General features: G+C 51.4%; 2 protein-coding genes and 1 long non-coding RNA gene across 4 annotated transcripts in view; 2 read left to right on the top strand and 1 right to left on the bottom strand.

Annotated features, from left to right (window-relative positions):
• HM13 (histocompatibility (minor) 13) overlaps positions 1 to 22,777 on the top strand; it is a 56,646-nt gene extending 33,869 nt beyond the window's left edge. Inside the window, exons 4-13 of one of the 2 annotated variants that reach the window (XM_011960152.1) lie at positions 383 to 471; positions 4,485 to 4,570; positions 4,663 to 4,788; positions 5,590 to 5,647; positions 10,306 to 10,389; positions 14,853 to 14,889; positions 16,842 to 16,944; positions 19,426 to 19,511; positions 21,306 to 21,452; positions 22,338 to 22,773. In XM_011960152.1, coding sequence (XP_011815542.1) covers positions 383 to 471; positions 4,485 to 4,570; positions 4,663 to 4,788; positions 5,590 to 5,647; positions 10,306 to 10,389; positions 14,853 to 14,889; positions 16,842 to 16,944; positions 19,426 to 19,511; positions 21,306 to 21,452; positions 22,338 to 22,434 — 913 coding nt within the window. In that variant the 3' untranslated portion in view covers positions 22,435 to 22,773. Of the gene's footprint in view, positions 1 to 382; positions 472 to 4,484; positions 4,571 to 4,662; positions 4,789 to 5,589; positions 5,648 to 10,305; positions 10,390 to 14,852; positions 14,890 to 16,841; positions 16,945 to 19,425; positions 19,512 to 21,305; positions 21,453 to 22,337 lie in introns of both variants that reach the window. The other variant, XM_011960159.1, reaches the window with a different exon arrangement.
• On the top strand, positions 2,845 to 4,294 carry LOC105524748 (malignant T-cell-amplified sequence 1-like). Its single transcript, XM_011960143.1, has one exon. It carries the CDS (start codon positions 2,962 to 2,964, stop codon positions 3,505 to 3,507), a length of 546 nt encoding a protein of 181 aa, XP_011815533.1. The 5' UTR covers positions 2,845 to 2,961; the 3' UTR covers positions 3,508 to 4,294.
• On the bottom strand, positions 20,820 to 26,696 carry LOC105524769. Its single transcript, XR_001003806.1, has 3 exons — positions 26,575 to 26,696; positions 26,232 to 26,357; positions 20,820 to 21,177 (listed from the first exon to the last, which is right to left on the bottom strand). It is a non-coding gene; the product is annotated as an uncharacterized LOC105524769 (long non-coding RNA).
• Between the last annotated feature and the right edge of the window lie 699 nt (positions 26,697 to 27,395).

The following is a 27,395-nucleotide window of genomic DNA, read 5'->3' as shown; positions in this document are numbered from 1 at the left end:
ATACTTCTTGACAAGGGACTCATATAGGTGGCATGTGGGCCAGACTTTGGGATCCTGTGCTCTCCCAAAAATGGTATTTTGCCTGAAAGTCTATCTGCTTCTGCTTTGCATTTCTTTGATGTTAACAGAAAGGTAGTACAGAAATCACTATGAGTGCAAAGACCTAGGTTTGAGTCTCAGCCGAGATATAGGACCCCTGTGTGACTATGGGCAAATCACTTACCTTTTGAGGGCCTTTGTTTTCACATCTGTAGAGTGGGAACAATAACACCTACCTATCAGGACAGCTGTAAGGGTGCCAGCTGTAAATGGGGCAGGGGAGTGTTAAGGCTGACTACCCATGGGGGCTCTGTTTGCCGACTTGCTTTGTCTTTCCTTCCAGCCCCTTCATGAATAAGTTTTTTCCGGCCACCTTTCCAAATCGACAGTACCAGCTGCTCTTCACACAGGGTTCTGGGGAAAACAAGGAAGGTCAGTGCTAACCACTTTCCTCTGTAGTGTGCCTTGAGTATCTTCCTCTGCCATTCCCTGTGTCTCTCCAATATTGGGGTTCTCCAATAGAGCGAATGATGGAAGAAGTGGGCTCTGGAATCTCATGGCCTAGATTCACATCCCAACTCTGCTACTACCTAGACATGGGACCCTGGGTGAATGCCTTACCTCTCTGAGCATTGGGTGTTTTGTTTTGTTTTGTTTTTTTCCATCTGTAAAATGAAAGTGTTAATCTGGGACCTCCACAGTCATGTTGTTAAGATGGCGAATCAGTAAGTGGAAAGCATTCAGCATGCTGCCTGGCTCATAGTAAGCACTCATTCAAAGTTAGCCTTCGTGATTATTTTATTCGTATATATTTTTAGTGTGATCAGTGCCTCACCTAAGGTTTGAAAAGGGGGTTCCACAGCTCTTTTTCAAAAATAAAAACTGACCAGAAACAGTGTCTCATGTCTGTAATCCCAGCACTTTGGGAGTCCAAGAGAGGATGATCACTTGAGGCCAGGAATTTGAGGCAACATAGTGAGACCTCATCTCTACAAAAAAATTAATTTAAAAAAAAAAATGCAAACTATGAGGAAGTGTGGAGATCCTGGGATTTGCAGGTTAGGGTATGGATTCAAATACTGTAACAAGATTATCAATGGCTTGACCAAATAGCAGGTATTTCTTTTTTGTTGTTGTTGTTTTTTGAGACAGAGCCTTGTTCTGTCACCCAGGGTGGAGTGCAGTGGCGCCATCTCAGCTCACTGAAACCTCAGCCAACTGAGTAGTTGGGATTACAGGCGTGTGCCACCACGCCCAGCTAATTTTTTTGTATTTTTAGTAGAGATGGAGTTTTGCCATGCTGGCCAGGCTGGTCTCAAACTCCTGCCCTCAAGTGATCTGCCCACCTCAGCCTCCCAAAGCGCTAGAATTATAGGCGTGAGTGAGCCACCACGCCCAGCAGGTATTTCTCTCGTGTAAAATACTGAGCATGTGAAATCTAGCACTTTTTTTTTTTTTTTTTTGAAACAGGGTCTCACTGTGTTGCCCAGGCTGGAGTGCAGTGGCACAATCTTGGCTCACTGCAAGCTCCACCTCCTGGGTTCACACCATTCTCCTGCCTCAGCCTCCCGAGTAGCTGGGACTACAGGCACACGCCACCACACCCAGCTAATTTTTTTGTACTTTTAGTAGAGATGGGATTCACCGTGTTAGCCAGGATGGTCTCCATCTCCTGACCTCTTGATTCACCCACCTCGGCCTCCCAAAGTGCTGGGATTACAGGTGTGAGCCACCGTGCCCAGCCATAGCACTCTCTCTTACTGGTGCCTAGCACATGCTGTCTTGTCCCTAATCGGCAGCAATTTTATGTGATTGCTTTGTGCATCTCTAAGGAACTTCTGTCAAAGAAACAATTGTTGATTTTTTTTTTTAAGGCTAAGCTTGGGCCAGGTGAGATGGTTCATGCCTCCCAGCACTTTGGGAGGCTGAGGTAGGTAGATAACTTGAGATCGGGAGTTCCAGACTAGCCTGGGCATCATGGCGAAACCCCGTCTTTACTAAAAATACAAAAAAAATTCGCCAGGCATGGTGGCGTGTACCTGAAATCCCAGCTACTTGGGAGGCTGAGGCAGGAGAATTGCTTGAACCTGGGAAGGCGGAGGTTGCAGTGAGCCTAAATCGCGCCACTACACTCAAGCCCGGGCGACAGAGTGAGACCCTGTCTCAAAAAAAAAAAAAAAAAAAAAGACTAAGCTTGGCCAGGCGCGGTGACCCATGCCTGTAATCCCAACACTGAGAAGCTGATGCAGGAGGGTCGCTTGAGCCGTGGAGGTGGAGGCTGCCGTAAGCCACGGTCACACCACTGCACTCCAGCCTGGGCGACAGAGCAAGACCCTGTCTAAAAAAAATAAATAAAATAGTAAAAAGGCTAAGCTTGTACCACAGAGTCTTCAAGATCCCAGACCCTATCTGTCTCATGCTCCGTCATATACAGCGCTGGCCCTCGGGTCAGGGTGGTGTCATCACTCCACTGCCCAGCCAGAGGGAAGGAGAGGCATCCATATCCCGGGTCCATTTAGCTGTAAGAGAAGCTGGAAAATGGCCGTGAGTCGGGCTCGTGTCCAGTTAGACCTAACTCATCAGGGTGCGCAGCTCCAGTCCTCTCTTTCGGCAAGGAGAACGCATTCGTATCACTTCTTGCGTCTCAAGCCCTACTGTTTCAGCGATTCTCATTGGAGAAGAATCAGCAGTCGAAAAAACAGCGGGCCAAGCGCAGTCGTGACGTGGCGTTCAGAGAGCGGAAGTTGTCAGATTTCACCGGGCCGTAAAGCGCGCTGGCTGTGTCATCTTCCGGTTAGCGACAACGGCTCCGACCGTCCGGCAGTCCGCGTGGCGCCCGCGCTGGCCTTCCTGCAGGGGGACTCTACCGGAGCTTGGCCAATTCCGTTTGTTTCCCTGTTGTCGCCCGCTTCACCCTGGATCATGTTCAAGAAGTTTGATGAAAAAGAAAGTGTGTCCAACTGCATCCAGTTGAAAACGTCAGTTATTAAGGGCATTAAGAGCCAACTGGTAGAGCAATTTCCAGGTATTGAACCATGGCTTAATCAAATCATGCCTAAGAAAGATCCGGTCAAAATAGTCCGATGCCACGAACATACAGAAATCCTTACCGTAAGTGGAGAATTACTGTTTTTTAGACAAAGAAAGGGGCCTTTTTGTCCAACTCTAAGATTGCTTCACAAATACCCTTTTATCCTGCCACACCAGCAGGTTGATAAAGGAGCTATCAAATTTGTACTCAGCGGCGCAAATATTATGTGTCCAGGTTTAACTTCTCCTGGAGCTAAGCTGTACCCTGCTGCGGTAGATACCATTGTAGCAGTCACAGCAGAAGGAAAACAGCATGCTCTGTGTGTTGGGGTCATGAAGATGTCTGCAGAAGATATTGAAAAAGTCAACAAAGGAATTGGCATTGAAAACATCCATTATTTAAATGATGGGCTGTGGCACATGAAGACATATAAATGAGCCTCAGAAGGAATGCATTTGGGGGGCTAAATGTAGATATTGATTGTGTCATACGTGTGTTTGTGTCTGTGTGTGACAGCGTGAAGGCAATGCCTCTGTGGTTATGCTAAATAAGTTTAGCAGATACTTTATAGAAAACAAATCAGGGTGCTCTTACCACAGAGGAAAAAACAAATTAGGGGACAAGCAGCAAGCAGTCGGCTGCACTCTGGAATGTGAAAGGAGTGGCTGGACTCTGTGACTCCCGGCAAACTCCACAGCCTCTAGTTGTCTTCTTAGGAAGCTTGGAAGCAATCAAGAATGGTCTAACATCAAGATGTCTACCACAGGGCCCTCTACGAAAGCAGCCTCGGGGACTCTGGCCTTTCCTTGAGACCTGCATCTCTTCCCTTCTTCATCGCCTGCTAGTGAACTAAGGCTGCCACTAACCTTCTTCATCCTTTGGTGGCAAAGAAGAAAGATTCCAGAATTAACTTAGACCTTTCTAAAGACCTGGGTTCAGTGGCAGCTGGCATTGACTGAGCACCTGCTATGTGCCAGGCACTGTGCTGGACACATTGTAAGGACTGTCTTACTTATTCCCCACAGCAGCCCTCAGAGGGGATGCTGTTATCCCCTTTTTAGAGATAAGAAAACTGAAGCTCAGAGAGGGAACTGCCTTCCCCAAGGTCACCCAGGTACAAGTGACAAAGCCTGTGCTTCTAACACCAAAGACCACTTCCCGCTGACCCTGTGCCAGGCTTGTGAGTTTCTCTGGGCCTCCATTCCCTCCTGTAGGAAATTGGAGGGGTTGGAGTGGCTCCAGTGAGCTCTCCCCTTCCTGAAACTCATACTAATCTGGGGCAGCCAAAGCTTAGCCCCCCCAGCCTGTGAACCTCTCTCAGTGCCCATAGCCATGCCCTCCTCCATCCAGGGGCTGACAGGTGGGAGGGATAGCCCCGCCCCAGGGAGTGGACTTACCTGGCCTCTCTGCTCAGAGATCATCAATTATGAATTTGACACCAAGGACCTGGTGTGCCTGGGCCTGAGCAGCATCGTTGGCGTCTGGTACCTGCTGAGGAAGGTGAGTAGCCAGGACCTGGGCAGAAGGGGAGGATGGGGTTGACAGGGCAGGGTGGGGCACAGCAAGCTGGTCTCACTCCCCGCTTTCCTCAGCACTGGATTGCCAACAACCTTTTTGGCCTGGCCTTCTCCCTTAATGGAGTAGAGCTCCTGCACCTCAACAATGTCAGCACTGGCTGCATCCTGCTGGGCGGACTCTTCATCTACGATGTCTTCTGGGTGAGTCAGGCAGGGATGCCAAGGATGTCTGGCTCCAGGACCATCTTATCTTCCTGCTTCCCTGCCTCTCTGGCCCAAGTGGCAGTCATCTGATAGAGAAGAGCTGTTTTGGGCTGAAGTTCCAGACCCCAGAGCAAGTCCTCTCTGGGCCCATATGTGAGATGGAGCCAGAGAGAGCAGATTCCACCTCTTTCTGAGAGCACACTCATGCCCGGTGCCTTCCAACCACCTGCATATCTTCCTTGCCAGTAGGGGTGTTACCGAATCCCATGTCTCCTCGGCAAGGGAGTTGAGACTCAGAGAAGTTCAGGTAGGGGTGGAAGAATGTTGATGAATGGGCCCAGCAAGGGCATTTACCTGGGAGGACAGGCCATCTGTGCTCAGCTGCACACCAGCCCTGGCCTGTGACGCCTCTCACATTGACTCTGAGAGGCATCGCAGAGGGACTGAGGTCAGCTTGACTCGGGCACGCTTTTCCTGGCCCCAAGCAGCCTCTTCTCTTGAGTGGGTGGCGCTGGGGGATTTTATCACTTGGGAGGAACAGAACTGTGAACAAACATAGGCTGGGCCATCAGAGGCCTGGCTTGGGCCATCAGAGGTCCTTTCTATACTCACTCAAATTTCCCCTCTTTGTTGCCCAGAACCAGTATCAGTGGCCACCTCACCTCAACTTCAGATCTGCACCGGAGCCCTTCCCAGCTCCCCTCAGATTCCAGGCAACAGCACTTCTAGAAGCCCAGGGACAGCCATTCTTTCCCCACAGCCCCTTCCTTCCTTCATACTGCTCTTCTCTCCTTCTAGGTATTTGGCACCAATGTGATGGTGACAGTGGCCAAGTCCTTTGAGGCACCAATAAAACGTAAGTGACCACCCCGCCACAGGGAACCCCTCCCCTACCCCTGCCAGGCCATGCCCCCACAGCCCGTTTCAGTCAGTGTATCCTCCTATCTCTTCCCCATGTACCTCTTCCTCCTGTGGCTCTCCAGCCTGGTTTCCTTATTCTCATTGATTCATCTGACTGTGTTCATCATGCCCAGGCCCCGGCCTCTGGCCACTTGGTCATGGTGCAGCATGGTGTGAAATGAGGCAAAATGGGAGCAAGCGTAGAGGGAACTGTTTAACCCAACTCGGGGGGCGCATGCAGGGGCACATGCAGAGGAGAGAAAACCTCTAAGCCAAGACCTGTAGCACCCCTCACTGGGGTCCCCTTGGCACCTGAGTGTCAGGTGCTATCTATCCCGTGCCGCTGAAACTGCCTTGGTTTTGTTCTTCGGTGTATCCACTCTTTATAAGTAATAGAAAATCCACCTACAGGTTGAGCATCTCTAATCCGAAAATCTGAAATCCAGAATGCTCCAACACCCAAAACTTTTTGAACACTGACATGACACCACAAGTGGAAAATTCCACACATAAGGACTTAACACAAACTGTTTCATGCAGAAAATAGCATTTAAGTATTGTATAAAACTCTTTTTAGGAGGCTGAGGCGGGAGGATCACTTGAGGCTAGCAGTTCAAGACCCGCCTGGGTAACAGCAAGACCCTATCTCTACAAAAAATTAAAATATTAGCTAGGTGTGGTGACACACACCTGTAGTCCTAGCTACTTGGGAGGATCTGAGGTAGGAGGATCACTTGAGCCTGGGAGATCCAGGCTGGAGTGAGCTATGATCATGTCCCTGCATTCCAGCCTGGATGATAGAATGAGACCCTGTCTCTAAAATTTATATATATATAAATATATGTATGTATATGTGTACATATATAAAACTACCTTCAAGCTATATGTATAATGTGAATTTCATGTTTAAACTTAGGTTGTATCCCCAAAATATTTCATTATGTATATGCAAATATTCCAGAATTCAAAAAAAGTCTGAAACATTTCTGGTCAAACCATTTCAGATATGGGATACTCAACCTGTGTAACTGTCTTTAAACAGGGGGGAGTTTTATCATCTCACACTACAGCAAGCCCAGGGGTAGCAGGCTCAGAGTGGGTTAATAACCCTCTCTTCACCAAGAGCCAAGGTTACTTCAGGAGCATTCTTAGCATGTCCACCTGCCCCTTAGGTCATCCCTACATGGTCCCAAGATGGCTGCCGCAGCTCCCAGCATTGACTCCTCACATAGCCATGTCCAGAAAAAGAAAGGGGAAATGATGTCTCAGGGAGGGATGGTTTTCCCCAAATCTCCCGTGCAGCCTCCCTCATACTTTATTGGCCAAAACTGGGTTACAGGCCCAAGTCTAAACCATTCACCAGTGAGGGGGATAGGAAACATGATTGGCTTAGAGTTTAAGCTTTAGACTAGTGGAGAATCACCTTCTGGGATTACAAGACTCAAAGAGGGGAACAGAATCCGTCAGGCATGCTAGCAAGGAAGAGAGGAAGATGCTGCCGGGAGGGCAGGCAGCAGTGAGTGCGTGCCACGAAAGCACTGGCTCGTGGCGACAGGCAGTAGTTGGGGGAGACTGGGGGAGATTCCATTCAGGGAATCAAGAAACAGTTGTCTTTCTCGTGACTCACTCCCCACCACTGTGGACAGCCTTTCTCCCTGCGTTGGGGAGAGCTTCATGGCCACAAACAGCTCCTGAATTCTGTGGTTCCAGCTTAGTGACCCCAGAGGAAAACAGGTTTCTCCCAGCTTTGGCCTGAATAAACCTACAAGGCCTGGCCTGACCCATGAGCCAGACACTCCCACTGGAGAAATGGAGGATCATGATGGATAGGCCAGGGTCACTGTCCTCTCCAGTGTCTGGGGGCAGAGTATTGGAATTGGCAGCCCCCCAGAACCAAGTGTACAAGGGGAGAGGAGTTCTCCAGAGCAAAGGAACAGATGCTGGGCCAGCTGGAGCAACAGCTATTCCATTCCCCACATGCCTTAATGGATGAGTCCGGATGTGTGGAAGCCCAGAGAACCCAGCCAGAGTGTCAGGAAAATCTTTCCTGGGTCATGAAGGATGAATACACATTTCCCAACCATGCAGGGGCAGTATGGGCATTTGAAAGATAATATACAGCTTCAGCAAAGGGCTGGAGGCAGGAAGGTGCATGGAGGGACCTGGGAGCAGAGAATCAGGGAGTGGGCGTAGCTGAGTTCAGGGAAAAGAGGCTGGAAAGAGGTAGGCAGAGGCCAGATTTGGGAAGCCAAAGATGCCTGTCCAAGGAGCTTGAACACTGCCCCGTAGGCCACTAGAAGGCTCCGAGCAGGGAAGTGGTGCTGTCATATTTGGTTTCTGATACTTAGGGTCAGGTTTTCTGGGCTAGGGGGAAGACCCACTGCCTTCTACTGCTAGGACTAGAGCTCAGTGGCAGAAAGGCAGAACAGTGAAGTGCACATATGCTGAAGTCAGGCTTCCTGGACTTGAATCTCAGCTCTGCCACTTGCTGACTGTGTGGCCTTGGGGAGAATACTTGTCCTCTCTGAGCCCTGGTTTCTAGAACTGTAAAATGGAGACTATAGTCTCTGCCACTCAGAATTGAATGGTACGAGGATTGAGAGAGAATCTGCCAAATCACTATGCGTTGTACATACAAGGCAGGAAGAGGCAGGCAGAGCAAGGGTACCTATCCCTGTATTAGGGAAGCACAAGCTTACGCAAAAACCCTGTGTACCTCTGTGTACATATTGTTGGCCAGATGAAGGTTGCAGTGAGCCAAGATCACACCACTGCACTCCAGCTTGGGTGACAGAGTAAGACTCCGTCTCAAATATATATACATATATATATATATATATATGTATGTATGTATGTATAAAAAGTAAAAATTTTTTTTAAATGGCCAGGTGTGATGGTTCACACCTGTAATCCCAGCACTTTGGGAGGCAGATTACAAGATCAGGAATTTGAGACCAACCTGGCCAACGTGGTGAAACCCCATCTCTACTAAAAATACAAAAATTAGTCGGGCGTGTTGGCGCATGCCTGTAATTCCAGCTACTCAGGGGGGCTGAGACAGGAGAATCACTTGAACTCGGGAGGCGGAGTTTGCAGTGAGCCGAGATGGTGCCACTGCACTCCAGCCTGGGCGACAGAGCGAGACTCCATCTCAAAAAGAAAAAACAGGCCGGGCGCGGTGGCTCAAGCCTGTAATCCCAGCACTTTGGGAGGCCGAGACGGGCGGATCACGAGGTCAGAAGATCGAGACCATCCTGGCTAACACAGTGAAACCCCGTCTCTACTAAAAAAAAAAAATGCAAAAAACTAGCTGGGCGAGGTGGTGGGCGCCTGTAGTCCCAGCTACTCGGGAGGCTGAGGCAGGAGAATGGCGTGAACTCGGGAGGCGGAGTTTGCAGTGAGCCGAGATCCAGCCACTGCACTCCAGCCTGGGTGACACAGCGAGACTCCGTCTCAAAAAAAAAGAAAAAACATATTGTTGGTCAGAGCTGACCCCTTACCCGCAAGTAAGGAATTCAAGGAACAGGATTTTCCTGAGTGGCTTAGTCTTGCACCACACTTGACCTATCACCTGGAAAGGCTGCCTCACACAAAACCAGGACTGGATTAGTAAAGAAGGCATGGGGTAGCAGTTAACAGTGTGTACAAATCATCTAATCTTCACTACTATCCTGAGGGGTCAGTTCTGTTGTCTACCCATTTCACAGGTGAGAAAACTAAGGCAGGTAAGTAAACTGTGCAGAGCACAGAGCTAGGGCTCAGACCCACAGACCCACAAGTCAGACTTTAAAGCCCACTTGTAACTACTCGGCTTGCAAGGCCCTATGGATGAAATCCAGTTACAACCTCCTTTTGCTACAACTAGACACAGAGGGAGACATTTCTCCCTAATCTGTATTTATTCAAACAAGCTGTCCAGCAAGATTTCTGAGTGAGGGGCCTTAAGGAAGGAATCTGCGTGTGTGTGGCATTTTCTCCCTCAGCAAATACAGAAGGAGCTTGTAGCCCAGGCTCACCCTGCTTCAGAACAAGGGCCACCATCTGTCCATACCCCTGTTGTGAGATGGGAAACCTTGTAGATGTTGGCACTGTGTGGCTCTTTTCTTATATACTGGGCTTTAGTGTCAATTCCATTTAACTAAAGTGTTCTATAGCTATAAAAAGGCATTGAAATTGTGTGGTTATTTGAGTTATAGCTCAGTAAAGGCATTAAACCTTCAGCCTAGATGACCCGATTCCTCCCCCCTCTAACCAGCTGTGACTCCGATGGAGACATTGCCCTGCAGCCTCTCACTGCCTCATCCCCCACGTCCCACCCAGAAACACAAATGTGTGAGTTTCATACAACAAGAATGCGGGGTTAGGAGTCAAATTAAGCTGGGAATACAAAAATGGGGCGAGTGCCTATAATCCCAGATACTCAGGAGGCAGGAGAATCACTTGAGCCTAGGAGACAGAGGTTACAGTGAGCCAAGATCATGCTATTGCACTCCCGATTGCAATCCTCATTGCCCTCGGCAATAGAGCAAGCCCCTGTCTCAAAAAAAAAAAAAAAAAAAATACAAAGTAAACTGGGCTCCAGCTGACTCCTCACATCCCCACCTCCCCCTTCAGTGGTGTTTCCCCAGGATCTGCTGGAGAAAGGCCTCGAAGCAAACAACTTTGCCATGCTGGGACTTGGAGATGTCGTCATTCCAGGTGAGCCTGCTAGGGTGGGGGCCATGTGAAAGGGGTGGAGAGAGTATTCCCTGGAGCAAGGGGATTACTGCTAAACAGACAGGCTTACCAGCTGAGAAAGAGAAAAAGTAAGGCTGGATCAGGCCAGGGTTTGGTGAAGCGTTCCACCTTAACATCTATTTACAGAGTGCCAATCAGGTGCCATGCCCCAGGCTGGGCCCTGGTCAGGCGTCAGTGAACAAGACTGTCTTCACAGAGCCTCTGGTCTAGGTGAGCACATGTTGCTCAAGAACTACAAAAGTAAAAGTCTAATGACAGACTGAGGTACGCTCTGAAAAAGCACATTTCATGACAATCTTAATGGACTGAACCCCTCTCACACACACCCACACATACACATACCCCTTCCCAGTGTCTGCAAGCATCACAGATGTACCAGAATTGCCATAGCCCCCTTGCTCCTCCTCCCTGTGTCAAGATGTCTCCAGGGAGAACACACACGTGGGCTCCTGTGTCTACTCTCAGCAGAGGAGCATGTGCATGCAAACCTGCTTGTCTGCAGAAACTGGCCTTTGAGTCCCTGGATCTGCGTGTGGGTCTAGTCAGTGTGTCTGTGGGTATGGACACAGGGGCCCCATCCACGGTCCAAGCAGGAGAGCACATTCTGCACACCCACAGCCTGGCCTCACCTTGGGGCAGGAGCAGCTCAAACTACCAGTCAAGAAAGATTAATGGCAAAGCTGAGCTGCCACTCTGAAGGCAGCTGAAGTGACTGAGGCTGAGGTGTTGTGTGTCTGCTGATCTGGGCTCAGTAATGGGGGCAGTGAACCCAGGGGACGTACTTGTCTTCCTAGTCTCAGAGTCAGAGGGTTAGAAGCTTGCTTAAAAGAAGAAGGTTTTAGTCCGGGCGTGGTGGCTCACGCCTGTAATCCCAGCACTTTGGGAGGCCGAGGCAGGCGGATCATGAGGTCAGGAGATCGAGACCATCCTGGCTAACACGGTGAAACCCTGTCTGTATAAAAAATTAGCCTGGCATGGTGGTGGGCGCCTGTAGTCCCAGCTACTAGGGAGGCTGAGGCAGGAGAATGGCGTGAACCCAGGAGGTGGAACTTGCAGTGAGCTGAGATCGTGCCACTGCACTCCAGCCTGGGCAACAAGCACTCCATCTCAAAAAAAAAAAAGGTTTTAGCTGGGCACAGTGGCTCACACCTGTAGTTCCAACACTTTGGAAGCCTGAGTGGGGAGGATCGCTTGATGCCAGGAGTTCAAGACCAGTCTGGACAGCATAGCAAGACCTCATCTCTACCAAAAAAAAAATTAGCCAGTTTATGGTGGCTCATGCCTGTAGTCCCAGCTACTCTGGAGGCTGAGATAGGAGGATGGCTTGAGCCCAGGAGTTTAAGGTTGCAGTGAGACTATGATTGTGCCACTACGCTTCAGCCTGGGTGACAGAGTGAGGCCCTGTCTGTTAAGAAGGTCTGGGCAAATTGTGAGATTATATATATATGTGTGTGTGTGTATGTGTATGTGTGTATATACTCCTGACCTCAGGTGATCTGCCCACCTCGGCCTCCTAAAGTGCTGAGATTACAGGCATGAGCCACCACGCCTGGCTGACCCCATCTATTTTTTTTAAAAGTAGAGGAATTCTTTTAAAGCAGCAGATTAAAGGCTGACTTACTTTTCAGGGCAGGATGCTATTAGCAATTCTGATCACCTAGGTTGATACAGGCACTTCTATTTGTGACAGTTGCATCTTGTGACACATGGAGGTGACACAGAGGCTTTCCCTGTTTTACCAGTGAGGAAACTGAAGCTCAGAAGTAAAGGGACTGATAAAAATTCACACACTAGTAAGCAACAAGGCCAGGACTCAGACCAGCGCTATCCAGCTGGAAAAAAGGCTACGCTGTCAGAATTGCTCTTACAGCAGCACTAGCAGTAATAAGATGGTAATCGCAACAGCTACCATTTATCAAGCACCTGTTGTGTACCAAGAATGGTGCTAGGTGCTTTTTATGTGTTATCTTTACTTCTCCCAGCAGTCCAGTGAGATAGAGGGCATTTGCATTTTACAGATAAGGAAACAGGTTTGACTTGCCGGAGGCCATGGGGTGTGGGCTTGCACCCATGTGTCTTCATAATTTGCAGTGCTGTGAGGCAGGGAGACTTGCTTCCCCAGTAGAAGGCATCTCCGTCAGAAAGAAGAAATGGAGTCCTGTAAAGCATTTGACTCATTCTCCAGGGCACGGTCTGTCAGGCACCCACACAAACTTCCCCCGTGTCCTTGTCATAAGTTCTGGGCTTGAGACAAGCACAGGGTATCTCGGCATATTTGTCCTTCCCCCACCCTCTATATATATCCCCAGGAGTCCTGCAATCACAATAAATGTAAGTTGATAACAGAGTCTCAGTGGAGCGTTGCTTGGAAGGCCAGATGCACTTTAGGAGTGAGAGCCCCTGGCAGAGCTCTGACTCCTGGATTAGCTGGAGAACACTTGTAGAAATCAGCTGCCAGGGGGCGCTGAGTTCTCAGTTTGTTTGCAGAATAACTGCAGTTGTCTGCTCTCTCCCCAACCAACTCCCTACTCCTACAGAGTATTCATCGAGAACTAATTCATTTCCCTCTTTAAAATTAATCATATGTTGACAGGCAGTGCTTTTTTTTTTTTTTTTTTGAGATGGAGTTTTGCTCTTGTTGCCCAGGCTGGCGTGCAATGGCACAATCTAAACTCACTGCAACCTCAGCCTCCTGCATAGCTGGGATTACAGGCATGTGCCACCACACCCAGCTAATTTTGTTTTTAGTAGAGACGGGGTTTCACCATGTTAGTCAGGCTGGTCTTGAACTCCTGGCCTCAGGTGATCTACCTGCCTCAGCCTCCCAAAGTGCTGAGATTGCAGGCGTGAGCCACTGTGCTGGCCCAGGCAGTGCTTCTTATCAACGCCTTCCTTCAAGTAAATGAGACTCAGAGCCCAGTGAGGGAGGCAGACACACAGGGTTTGTGTATAGCACAGAGGCAGGACTGCTTGGCAGTGTTTTGGGGATGCTTAGACTTCTGGGATGTCTCTTTCTCTTTTTTCTTTTTTAGCAGAACCATTGCTTATAATTGGCTTGGTTTTGAAGTTTCAGAGTGAGGTGGGTGGACCGAGGTAACCCTCTCCTGTGCTCCTGTGGAGCCTTCAAATGGCCCGCTACTTGCCCCTCCTCCTTTCCCATCCAGCCACGCAACTGCCACAGGGGTCTTTTTCAAAATCTGTTTAGGTTGTTCTGCTCAGAACTCCTCCAGGGCATCTCTTCACTGAGGATAAAGACCCAACTCCTCCCCGTGATCCTCAGGGCCCTACAGGGCTGGTCCATCTCATCTCCTGCTGGTAGGCAAGCTGCCTTAGTGGCCCCTCAGTCCCTGCCACATCTCCTGAGCCCTCTTTCTCCAGGACCTTTGCACATGCTGTTCTCTCCTCCTGGCATGTGGCATTTCCAAGAAGCCTTCCTTCTTTCCCCTCCTTCGCCCCCGCCCAGCCTAGGTCTCATCCTGTTATAGCTTCTCAAGACATGGGAAGTACATTTCTCCTGCCTCAGCCTCCCAAGTGGCTAGAATTACAGGCGTGCACCGCCATGCCTGGCAGATTGGGGGAAGGGGGGTTGTTTGTTGTTTGTTTTTTGTTTTGAGACGGAGTCTCACTCTATCACCCAGGCTGGCGTGCAGTGGTGTGATCTCAGCTCACTGCAACCTCAGCCTCCCAAGTAGCTGGGACTACAGGTGCCTGCCACCACACCTGGCTGTTTTTCGGTTTTTGTTTTGTTTTTTGAGACAGAGTCTTGCTCTGTCACCAGGCTGGAGTGCAGTGGTTCGATCTCGGCTCACTGCAGCCTCCACTTCCTGGGTTCTAGCAATTCTTGTGCCTTAGCCTCCTGAGTAGCTGGGACTACAGGTGCGTGCCACCATGCCTGGCTAATTTTTGTATTTTTAGTAGAGACGAGGTTTCGCCATGTTGGCCAGGATGGTCTTGAACTCCTGACCTCGTGATCCACCCACCTCGGCCTTCCAAAGTGGAAGCGCTCTTTAACAGTTGCAGTCTCACAGTGATTTCCATGACTATTTGAGGTATGTCATAGGGTGGCTACCCTGTCCCCCTGGCTGAGCTCTGTGGGAGCAGTTATTTTGCCTACTCCTGCATTGCCCATAGCGTCTGGTACGTAGGCACTTGATAAGCATTTGGGCAGTCACAGTGTGACAGTATGGTGCAGTGAGGGGCTGGGTCATTGTAGTCCCAGGCCAAAGCAAAATCCTGGGCCACTCTCATTGTTGTAGGCAGAGAAATGGGACTTTCTGCTGGCACTTGAGAGTATTGGCCACACCCTTGGTCTCCAATGATTGCTCCAAGACGGAACACCAGGTTGGGGACCAGGACCCAGTCTCTTGTTAGGTCACTGCCCTGCTGCTTCCCTTTCACTCTCTAACCCCGGCTTTCTCCCACAGGGATTTTCATTGCCTTGCTGCTGCGCTTTGACATCAGGTGAGTGAGTGAGGGCCTGCCCCAGCATGGGGTTCTCCAGGGATTCTCCAGTGGCCTTCAGGAACCCAGAGAAGGTACCTCAGGGGACCAGACCCTCCACCCCACAGCAGCCAGAGCAATTCTGATTTTATCTGCATTTTGCATCTTGAAGTTCTAAGTGTTTGAAGAGCTTGTGGTCAAAAAAATGTTTTAAGAATCACAGGCCAAGAGTTTTAAACCCACAAGGGCCTGGTGGTACTCACAGTCCTTTTTCACTGTGTGACCTTGACAAGTGGCCTGACCTTCCTGAGCCTCCGGTTTCTCATCTTGAGTTAATAACAAGAGTTCCTACCATGAAAATCTGGAGAGAGTGCTGAGCACATACTGACCTCAGTAGCTCTTGGTTGAATCCTGGTTGCAGTCATCATCATCATCTTTTATCAGCCTAGGGTCAGGTCATCATGTTTCAGCTGCTCTAGCTGTTCCCTGCCCTCTCTTTACTCAGACATTTTTCAGTCTGTTGTAGACAGCACGAGAGAAGATGGGCCAATCTTAGGTCAGCATTTAAAACACAGGAAAGGTCTTATCCGAGTAAATGCACCTGTGTGCAACAGGACTTGCCGTCAGCAGGGGGCGCCAGCAACAGCTCCATTCATTCTATGCTCCGCATCCCTGTGAGGACTGGCAGTGTGTGCACTTAACTTTGAGGTGGTTTGTGAACTCTTGGTTTCCTCATGCCTGATAGTTGCAAAAGCAGTAATAACAGTGACAGTGATAATGAGAGACTTACTACCAGCATCACTGAAATCCAGTTTCCATGTGAAACTTAGGTTTTTCCCACTCACATACACCTGGGTTATTAGTGTAGTGCTACTTTGAACCTTAGGAGCATATGGGCTCACAGTCACCTTTGGAAGAGGCCTGGCCAGTCTGTAACTAGAGGGATGTCTATGCCAGCCGTGTCTACTCCTGGCTGTTCAGAGGTAATACAAAGTGAAACCCATCAGAAGCTCCCAGGCTATTTGCTGGAAACAGATTCGACTGCCAGCACCTTCAGAGACAGAGTCTCATTTCTAGCCTGGGCTCACAGCATAAGCAGCTCCTCAGCTGATTCCAGAATCAGTGCAACATTCCCAAAGGGAGTCACTTGTACCCAAGTTCTCACGATAGGCAAGTTCTCAATGTACTTGCAGCTGAAGGCTTAGAAGCACACAGGACAAGGAGAGAAGGGCATCAGAAGCACTCATTCATTCCACAAATGTTAACTGAGTCCTTAGTACTGGCTGGGCACATCCCAGGCACTGGGGACATGCAGAGGTTATGCAGCTGGCATTGGAGAGTGAAGTCACGTAATGGCAATGTCGGGCTGCATATGATTCATCTGTTCTGAAGCTGATCTTGAATGAATCACCTCCAGGAAGCCACTGGCATTTATTTATGCAGCCAGCATCTGTTAGTACCACAAATCAGCTACTGAACTATTACGTCCACTGCACTTAAAAGTAGTAACTTACCTTTGCATTTTCTGTATCTGTGTTTCTCAAAGCATGATCCAACAGTATGAGATTCACTGCAGATGTTTTTTCAAAATGCAGATTCCTGGACCTTGCTCTAGAGCTACTAGATCTACTCCCTGGGGATGGGACCTTGAATCCTGCATTTTTTCACAAACTTTCCAGATGATTTTTATGCTGACTAAAATCTTACGGCCACTGTTCTAGGTTGTAGCATTTGACATTCATAACTACCAAGGAGATGAGCTCCTCATTTTCCCATTTTGCAGATGAGTAAACTGAGGCTAAGAGAAGGAAAGCAACTTGTCCAGAGACACATAGCTGGGGGCAGTATCAGCATGGACACCCACCTCCAGACTCCCACCCCCACAACTTCTAGGGTCTTCCCCAGCTCCCTCAGAAGGGGTGTTATATCTAACCTATATCTAACCCGCCTCTTTCTTCACACCTTCCCTGAAGCTTGAAGAAGAATACCCACACCTACTTCTACACCAGCTTTGCAGCCTACATCTTTGGCCTGGGCCTTACCATCTTCATCATGCACATCTTCAAGCATGCTCAGGTGAGCAGGATGGTATCAGAGTGTCAAGAACAGCTCACTGCAAATAGAGGAACTTACAGAGGATTTATTTGCAAATGCAAGCAGTCCAGAGATAAGCACTCTCCACTGGTGTTGAAGCAGTCATGTCTGTGATTCTCTTGGCCTTTCATTTGTGGTTGCAAGATGGCTGCCACTGCGCCAAGCAGCATGGGCACGTTAGAGGCAAGAAGGAGGGAAAAGCATAACAGCCATGACTGCTTCCGTCATCAGGAAGGCAGGAACTTTCCCAGAACCCTCTCAGCATCTCATGGGCCAGATTGGGGTCCTAAAGCAACCCTGGCTACAGGAGAGTCCAGGAAAGAGGGTTTGGCTTCTCAGCCTTGGTAGTGGGAAGCAGACAGAGAAGAACAGGATTGGAGTGGGTGTTGGGTATTGGGGCCTCCCTCCCCCTACTCCCAAGTAGCCCAGGCTCTGCTTCCTTCTCCCACCAAGATGAGGATGGAGTACTGAGCTGCCACAGAATGAGGCAACATAGCACAAGGACTGGGAGCCTTCATTGTGGCCTTGAGAGGGGAAGATTCAGGGGAAAGTGAGCAGACAGGATTGCCCTACTCTCTGCTGGAAATAATAAGAACTCCTGTTCGCTAAGCACTTCCACGTGCCAGGCTCTGCACCCATGAGGGTCCTTGTGAACAAGTAGGGAAACGAGTTGAGGTGCCACACTGCAAGTATGTGATAAAGCTGGGATTCAAACCTGGGTCAGCATAGAAACCACACCCAGGCTGTCAAGCCCTGGCCATGGGAAAGACAGCATGGAACAGGGGCTAAGGGAGCCCTGTTGTGAATCCCGGCACTACCCAGTAACCATGGAACGCTGGGCTTGCTGCTTCTGTCCCCTTTCCTCTTCCCCAGGGCCCAAATACAGACGAGTCATCTTTGAATTAATCACCAAAGCTGGGGTTTTTTTAAATCACTCTGTGCCAGGCACTGTACTGAACTCTTTTGCTAATAACTCATTTAGTCCTAGTATTACTTTATAGAAGGTCAAAAGGCCCCTAGCCCATAAGTAGAAAAACCAAGAACCATTGTGGAACTGCCTCTCACTTCTGCTCAAGGGCTTCAAGCGCGTGTAAGCTGAGAGTAACATGCATATGGCAAGGGGTGGCAGAGAGTGACTGGACCTGGATTGGAGGACTAGTTAAGAGGCCTTTTGGAGGTCTCTGCAGCTCTCAGCCCCTTATTGGAGTCCAAGCCCAGAGCCAGTTCCTCCAGTGGCCACAAGGTGGCAACCTCGCCTTCTGCCTGGCTGGACTGGGAAAAGGCTCCCATTCAGAGCTCTGTCACACAGGAGTCCTCCTTTATTGGGAAACTGCAGCCAGGCTGGGCCCTGGGTGGCTATCTGGACTCCGGACTAATGAACTCCTGAACCCTGGCCCAAGTCCTGATGACTAGGGAGAATGGCAGCAGCCGAGCCGTTCTCCCTGGTCATCCAAGTGGGCACCTCTAAAAATTCTTCTTGGGGCCGGGCGCGGTGGCTCAAGCGTGTAATCCCAGCACTTTGGGAGGCCAAGAGGGGTGGATCACGAGGTCAGGAGATCGAGACCATCCTGGCTAACACGGTGAAACCCCGTCTCTACTAAAAATACAAAAAACTAGCCGGGCGAGGTGGCGGGCGCCTGTAGTCCCAGCTACTCGGGAGGCTGAGGCAGGAGAATGGCGTAAAAACCCGGGAGGCAGAGCTTGCGGTGAGCCGAGATCACGCCACTGCACTCCAGCCTGGGTGACAGAGCAAGACTCCATCTCAAAAAAAAAAATTTGGGTCTCTGAGCCCTCTCCTTGTGAAGCATTGATCTTCCTCCTCTGCAAAAGGATAACCATCATGGGATGTGCCAGTGGGCTGACTGTTCTGGGAAGGCTAAGCTCAGTGCCTGTACAGTAGATGTTCATGATTGAGGTCTTAGTATAACTATCCTTTTCTCCAAACCCAGCTTTATCAGGAGTCTCGGCACAGACGTGCCAAATTGCTTGGATGTGAATCCTGGGGGAGCCGGTGACCAGCTAGGTCATCTTAATACAGGCTGCAACAAGTACTCATTACATAGCAGCTGTGGCGTCATCATCACTATAATAGCATCTGGAGCATTTGCTAAAATGCAGGTGTGAGCCCCAGACGTCAGGAAGCAGAGTCTCTGGGAGTAGGACCAAACCAGGAAGTTGCATTTTGAACCTAGTGACCCAGGTGATTCAGATGCTGCCAGCCAAACCCCTGGGAACCCATGAAGCCCTGCCTGCTTGAGTTTCTTAGTTTTCTTGCATTCCCTCTCAGGAGGAGCAACCCTTGTCTGGGAGTTAGCCCTGGGTTCAGGCCCAGCCACTGATTTGCTGTGGTCCTGGACCAGTCACTGTCCTTCAGTTCAGCCCAGGAGGGGTTTGGGGTGCTGGGTGTGGCCCTGAAGCAGTGCTGTGCCCACCATGGTCTCACCAGCCTGTGTCCTCTCATAGCCTGCCCTCCTATACCTGGTTCCCGCCTGCATCGGTTTTCCTGTCCTGGTGGCGCTGGCCAAGGGAGAAGTGACAGAGATGTTCAGGTAAGGCAGAGTGGGGGGCAGATGTCCTCATGGGCACCAGTGCACCTGCTGGCAGTCAGTGGAACCTGCTGGTGGTGTCTGTACACCTCTCTGGGGGAACATTGTTCCTGCCACCAGCCCCACCCCTCGCCCTTTCCACCAGTAGTACATGGGTACCTGGCCTGTGGGTACCAGTAGGAACCTTCCCCTGAGCCAGGATCCAGGGGAGCACAAGGCATCAGGGCCCTCTAGGCATCCCCCCATCCAAATGCTAGCCAGATCTTAAGAATAGCTGTTGTGGGTTTTTCTCTGCCTACTGTCAGAAGCCCTGGTGACTCTGCCCCCAGGTGATTTCAGACATGTCTTCCCCTCTCATGGGCTCAGTTTTCACATGTGAGTAATAGAACAGGGGGCGTGTGGGATGCCCTAGTGTGGTAGAAAGTGCCCTAAGTAGAAGGCAGGTGTCAGTCCCTGTTCATTCACCTCTGTGGCTGTAACCCACAGCTCACTGCTTTCTCTTTATCTGTTTGTATCTCACACAGATACCCCTTCCCCAGGGCCATATCCACACCTGCCACATCCTGCACACAGCCCCACCCATACCCCAAGGCCTGCGTGACTCCAACAGCTGTCTGCCCCCAGCACTGCCGACCCTGCCTGCCAGGGACCTAGAAATAGCTGCCAGTTGCGATTAAAGCTGCCTACTCGGGTGCCTTCCGCCCAGTTCCACTTGCCTGGCCTCCAAGCTGTCCCTAGAGTGCTTGCCAGGGCCTCCTGTGCACCTGGCTACCCGCAGGGGAGCCTGTGACTCACCCCTCCCCCGGACCTGCCTCTGCCCTCCCTGTCCTGCCTAGAATCCCCAGCCCGCAGCCTGCCTGCCCACATTGCCTCGCCCAGCAAAGCTCTGTGGTCTTAGGCAAGGGGAGCTAGGGGTGAACTTGGGGACAGGTCTCGGGGAGCTTTAGGAGCGGGCATGGCACCTGATCCCTGAGCTCAGCACCCACGTCTCACCCTCCCTCTGCCTCCCATCCAGCCCACGTTTCCCTGCCCTTCCCCTTGGGGTAACCTCCCAATGCTATTGTGCCCTCATCAGGCAAAGCTCTGAATACACAAGGCAGAGAGTGCCCGTGGCCTTTACCTGCTTGGTGCTAAATGTTCTGCCATACAGGTACCCTGCCCCCACTTTTTGTCCTCCACTCCTACCCTGGACATTCTTAGATTGGGGTAAAAAGCAAGTGATCTCTCTCTCTCTCTCTCTGTCTCTCCCTCTTTCCTCCCCATTTCTCTCCCCCGATTCTCCACCTTTTGTTTTACTTTTCCCTTTTATTCCCCCCTTTTTTTATTGATTTACTTAGTTTATATTGGTACCACATTCACATAGTTAAAAATTGCAGAGCTGTAACAGAGAGAGCACCCTCATGCTCCAGCTACCCCACAGAGGCCAACAGTGTTACACATTCAGACACCTGCGCACTGAAATGCAGACGTGTGTATACCGCTTCTTGCACAGACGGTGGCATTCTTTGAGCATTCTGCACCTTGCGTTTCCACGGTATTTCTTAGAGGTGTTTCCACAGCAGCACATACACTTCTAGAGCATGCTTGTTCTTTTGCACAGTGGCCTGATGTCCCTTTGTCTAGGTACATCTTTTCTTTTTTCATTTTCCAAATACTCTTTCCATAAAATCTGGAAGTGCAGAAATAGGTAAAAACAAGATAGTTCTGCTCTCTGCTCCGTGGAAAGGAAGTCTCTGTCTTCCCTTAGTCTTTCCCTATCCATCGCTGTTTTCTGTCTCTTCTCTGTCTCTCACACAGCTACGAGTCCTCGGCGGAAATCCTGCCTCATACCCCGAGGCTCACCCACTTCCCCACAGTCTCGGGCTCCCCAGCCAGCCTGGCCGACTCCATGCAACAGAAGCTAGCTGGCCCTCGCCGCCGGCGCCCGCAGAATCCCAGCGCCATGTAATGCCCAGCGGGTGCCCACCTGCCCGCTTCCCCCTACTGCCCCAGGGCCCAAGGTAGGGCAGACACTGCAGCTCCACTGTACAGGGCAGGGAACATTACCAGGAGTAGGCCGCAAGAGGCAGCTCCTCCACAACCGCTGGGCAGTGGCTGCACCCAGCCATGGGGCTGGGAAGCAGGACAACGCCTAAGCTTCCTGCCCTCAACAGTAATGCGGGGCCCACATCATAGTGGATAGAAATGGCCCTTGTCATGCAGTAGTAAATACTGTTACCATTCAAGGAATATGTATAACCTTAGGCAAGTCACTTACTTTCTTCATCTGTAAGTGGGCACATTCCTGCCTCACGGGGTTGATCTGCTGAGGAAAGATGTGTATTGTCCTTGGCATGAACTCAGTTGCTTGAAAAGTGAAGCCCATAGAAGGAGCTAAGCCAGGGTGTCTGTCTTCAAAGCAGCACCTTGCCACTTGCCAGTACAGCAGTGCCCTCACCTCTGGGGCTGAGCTGTTTGATTGATGCTGTGTGCCCTGGGAGGCAGCCTATCTCCATCTCTTGTAGCCTTGTCATGGCCGCCCCTTTTTCCACGCTATAGCAGAAGGTTCAGGAAGCTTGAAGTCAGCCCACACAAGCCCAGGCCCAACCTCTCTTCCATTGGGTGCTGCCTCCTGGCACCCTCGGGCTCAGAGAAAGCAGAACAGCCTGTCTGAGGAGGGCATGCGGTAGGGCTGGGGCCAGGTGCTGTTAGGTGCTGGGCAGTGGACACAGGGCTGACGCTCTGCATGTGACCAGGCGCTTTCCTAGGATGGGGGTGGGGGAAGGGGACAACCAAGGTTCTGCTCACCCTGTCCTCTAAATGAATTATTATTGTTTTGTTTTTGGTCAGTTATGAGGAGTCAAATCCTAAGGATCCAGCGGCAGTGACAGAATCCAAAGGAACAGAGGCATCAGCATCAAAGGGGCTGGAGAAGAAAGAGAAATGATGCGGCTGGTGCCCGAGCCTTTCAGGGCCAGACCAGACAGATGGGGGCTGGGCCCACACAGGCGTGCATGGGCAGAGGGCACAGGAGGCTGAGGGCAGCTCCAGGACAGGACAGGGGGCAGCAGGATACCTCCAGCCAGGCCTCTGTGGCCTCTGTCTCCCTCTCCCTCTCCTGGCCCTCCTCTGCTCCTCCCCACACCCTGCAGGCAAAAGAAACCCCCAGCTTCCCCCCTCCCCTGGAGCCAAGTGGGAAAAGTGGGTGTGATTTTTAGATTTTGTATTGTGGACTGATTTTGCCTCACATTAAAAACTCATCCCATGGCCAGGGCGAGCCACTGTGCTCCCGGAAGCTTCTCTGCGTAAGCACCCAGTGTCTTGCCGTAGGTTTTCTAGGTCTCACCTGCCCACCCAGAATCTTTTCTGCAAGCCCCTTGAGGGTGCCCACCCCAGTGCCTGGCCAGCCCTGCACCCCAAAAACACCTTTTAGCCAGTAGAGGGGGCCCACGAGCCTTCTTTCTCACCAGCTGTCACTTTTCTCACCACCTTCCTGGAAACACTTGGGGGCAGCAAGGGTGCTAGCAGATGAGAGTCCCCCACTCACCGTGGTGAGAGCAGTGCGGAGTACCCAGGGCTGACCTGACTCACAAGGGAAGCAGTAACTGTAGAACCTGCCAACCTCCCTGGTCCCTGTGTCCATATGGCTTCGTCTGGTGAGGGCTTGGAGTCTAAGTTACCCTGAAGATCAAGACTTTATCTCTCCCATTCTGCGCATTCCTGGGTTTCTTTCCAAAATTGCTGTGGGGCCAGTCACAGCACAAGGCCAGGACAGGACCTCTAGAGAGGCTGGAGTGAGGAAGGATTGAGCCTAGTGATTGTCAGAGGCTTTCTGGGGCCTAAGAGCTGAAATCTTGGGGCCCAGGTTTCCCTAAAGTTTGCTGAAGACAGCAGCCCTGGCCAGCAGGAGACCGACCCCGCACCACCCCAAACCAGGCAAACAGTGGCCACAACCCTCATCCACGCACCTGGTATGAAGTCACTGAGTGGGGAAACAGAAGAGGGTGGCCACTGGACTGACGGACCCAGGGCTCTTCTTCGCCCAAAGCTTCAGGTTCAAAGGCTGAAAATAACAGTGGCTTCCAGTTCGGAAGTGACCGAAGGACAATCATGACCAGAGACTCAGGAGCGTGATTGTAGTACCCTCACTAGGTATTAACATGTACTAAGTACCTTGATAGAGGATTTCACTTCCTTCTGAGTCTTGGGCTGTGGATGCTATTATTAGCTCCACTGTGCAGATGAGGGAATTGAGGCAGCTTGCCTATGGACATCAATTTGACCTTAGCCAAGCCAAACTGAATTTCAAGTTCCTAAGGACCGCAGCTCCTCCCTAGACCCCTGTGACCAAGTCACTGTGGCTGGTGTGCTGGGCATCCCTGAGGCCCAGCCACTCAACTTGACTGGCTCCAGGATTCTATAGGAAGGAAAAGGGGTAGAAAATCTCAAAAGGCTTCTTCCTTTCAGGGAGGGGGGTTCCCTCTCAGTGGCTTCTGGAATCTCTACCCACTCCAGCCGACGCTTGAGGCCATGTGGTCCTGGAACAAGGCCCCTCTGAGGGCGGCAGATGGGGCAGGCGGCCCAGGCACACAGCATGGTTGGCTCTGCGGCCCAGGGCCCACAAAAGCCTTATTGAGTCACCACCAGCCCCCGGCAGAGGCTGAGGTGGCAGTGGCGCCGAGCGCCTGCCACCTAATGACTGTCCTGGCCCAGCCAGATGTTCCGCAGACCTCCGGAGCAGCGGACCAGGGCCCGCCCGGCCAGCCGGCACCGCAGAGGCCACTCTAATTCCAATTAACCAGCTTCAGCTGAGCAAACAGCGGGCAGTGGTGGCCCAGCCCGGGCGGTAGGCCCGGCCCGCAGAGCCTGCGAGTCTAGACTCCAGATGTGAACCGCCACCGCCAGAGTCCCATGGAAAAATGGCACCAGGCCGGGCAAGGATTGGGCCTCCATGCGGGGGAGGGGGTGTGGGTGGTTGGGCAGGGCCCTGAGTGGGCTTGATGCCAGTCTCACCTGGTTTGGGGTGGATTCTTAGGAAACTGCTCTAGAACCGAAGTTCTACCCTGCTTCGTTCGGTTCTGTTTCTGTGCCTCAGTATCCCAGGACGGCGATAGGAGAGAGGGCTCCAAGGGGAAAACCAGCCCTGCTGAGACCCCAGTGTGCGCTTTGTGTTTCACATGTCACTAGCATTGTGCTAGTGCAACTGACCCTTGAAGAACACAGGGACTAGGGGCACTAACCTGCATGGTCAAAAATCTGTGTATAACTTTTGAGTCCCCAAAACAAATAATAGCCAGCTGTTGACCAGAAGCCTTACCTGATAACATAATTCTGATAACATAAACAGTCAAAACATTTTGTATGTTATATGTACTACAGTGTATTTGTATCATAGAGTAAGCTAGAGAAAGTGTTACTAAGAAAAAAGAGCTGGGCGCGGTGGCTCACACCTGTAATCCCACCACTTTGGGAGGCCGAGATGGGCAGATCACAAGGTCAGGAGATCAAGACTATCCTGGCTAACACAGTGAAACCCTAAAAATACAAAAACTTAGCCGGGCATGGTGGCGGGCACCTGTAGTCCCCAGCTACTCGGGAGGCTGAGCCAGGAGAATGGCGTGAACCCAGGAGGCGGAGCTTGCAGTAAGCCAAGGTGGCACCACTGCACTCTAGCCTGGGCAACAGAGCAATACTCTGTCTAAAAAAAAAAATCGTAAGAAAGAGAAACATATTTAGTAGTAGAGGGAATGCAAAAATAAATCTTAAAAATATATTCATTAAGTGGGCCGGGCACCATGGCTCACACCTGTAATCCCAGCACTTTGGGAGACTAAGGCAGGCGGATCACAAGGTCAGGAGTTCAAGACCAGCCTGGCCAATATGGTGAAACCCCGTCTCTACTAAAAATACGAAAATTAGCTGGGCGTGGTGGCAGGCTACTGTAGCCCCAGCTACTTGGGAGGCTGCAGCAGGAGAATCACTTGGACCCAGGAGGTGGAGGTTGCAGTGAGCCAAGATTACACCACTGCACTCCAACCTGGGGACAGAGCGAGATTCTGTCTCAAAAAAAAAAAAAAAAATTATTCAGTGAAAGTGGATCATCATACATAAAGATCTTCATCCTGGTCTTTGTGTTGAGGAAGAGGAGGGGGTTAGTCTTGCTGTCTCAGGGGTGGCAGAGGTAGAAAAAAAGTCCATGTATAAGTGCACCCGCACAGTTCAAACCCGTGTTCAAGTTTCAAATGTATCTTAGATTTACTTAATCGCTGTAACCACCCTTTGAGGTACCTACATCATTCTTACGATGGGGAAACTGAGGCAGAGACCGTAAGTAAGGGCCCAGGGGGCATGTGAACCCATAGTGTCTGGCTTCCAAGACTCGTATTCACCGTGGTGCTGTTTGACATGATCAGGATACTGGATCCCTGGTTCCCTTTTTGCGGGGCAGCGTTGGAGAAGGTTCGGCAACCTCGGAGTCTGTCTGACAGCAGGGCTGGCTCCTGCAATGTGAATGGAGCGGTCTAGCCCACGCTGTCCTGTGCTCGACTGTGAAGGGGGGAAGGACCTACTTCCCAGGGCAGGTCCAGCTTTCTGAGGGAAAGCCTTCAGAACCTCCATCAGGCCGGCACCAGGTACCAGTTAAGCACTGGGCAGGGAACAGAAGTGGTCAAACGCCGCTTGCCGCGACTTGAAACCGCTGAATAAATGGATAATGTCAAGCGCTATGGCTTACAGCAGTAGTGCCTTCGGTTCGTACGATCGTGTCTGGGGTCCCTGAGGAGTAAGGTAAAAGTCAGCCATCCAGGAGGTCAGAGTTCAGCTGTTCTTGCACAAGCAAGGAAGCTGGGTCACCCCAAAACACGGTCAAGACTTGCGGTGGTATCAAATGGCTATCGGGGCGGGGCCTCAGGGGCCTGCCCCGGCCTCCCCGCCCCGCGTTTGGATTCCCTCCAGGATTCCGGGCCAGAGCGCGGGAGGCGGAGGCCGAGGAGAGGACGGGAGGAGGCTGCATCCTGCCCTCCTGCGTCAGGAAGAGCCGAACGAGCGGGAAGGAAAGCACCACCCCCCACCCCCGCCGCGGCCACACCTGGGTTCTCCAGGCGGGCAGGGGGGCCCCCGGGCAGGCGCCTGGCTCCAGCAAGTCTGGGCCGCCTCCCCGCGCCGCCCCGCGGGGGCCGCCAGATGGGCTGCCCACCAGTCCGCTCAGCGACGCAGGCAGGAAACGGCCGGCCGGGCTGCCAGGAACGCGCTCAGGGGAGGGGACGGGCCCGGCCTGGCCACGCCCGCCGGGGGAAAGGAGGGGCCAAGCGCCGCCCGGCGGGGACTGGTGAGTTCCGAGAGCCTGCGATCCCTGTCCCTGCCTTTACTAGCTGGGTTTCCTTGGATAGGTCGTTTTACTTCTCTGTGCCTCAGTTTCCCTACGTGTAAAGCGGGGCTGCTTGTCTCCGCTCTTTTCCCTTTTTCCTTTTTTATTTGTGCAGCAGAGTGTCACTCTGTCGCCCAGGCCGAAGTGCAGTGGCCATGATGACGGCCCATTGCAACCTCGACCTCCTGGGCTCAAGCGAGCCTCATGCCTCAGGTGGGACTACAGATGTGTCCCACCACGCGTGGCTGTTTTGTTTGTTTGTTCGTTTGTTTGTTTTACTAGTTGAGACGGCGGTTCTCACTCTTGCTCAGGCTGGTCTCGAACTCGTGCTCCAGCAACCTTCCCACCTCGGCCTCCCAAAGTGCTGCTGGAATTAGAGGCGTGAGCCACCGCGCCTAGCCTCAGCTATTTTCGTGTGACCTTAGGACAATTTCTTTCCCTTCTCTTCCTTGGTTTTCTTTTTTTTTTTTTTTTTTGAGACGGAGTCTTGCTCTGTCGCCCAGGCTGGAGTGCAGTGGCCGGATCTCAGCTCACTGCAAGCT

This window comes from Colobus angolensis, unplaced genomic scaffold (assembly GCF_000951035.1).
Source record: "Colobus angolensis palliatus isolate OR3802 unplaced genomic scaffold, Cang.pa_1.0 Scaffold114, whole genome shotgun sequence".
Classification (NCBI taxonomy): domain Eukaryota; kingdom Metazoa; phylum Chordata; class Mammalia; order Primates; family Cercopithecidae; genus Colobus; species Colobus angolensis.
This window is presented reverse-complemented; position numbering and strand designations above follow the sequence as displayed.

Coding starts and splice junctions, on each gene's coding strand:
- LOC105524748 (XM_011960143.1), top strand. CDS start 2,962: ATGTTCAAGAAGTTTGATGAAAAAGAAAGTGTGTCCAACTGCATCCAG.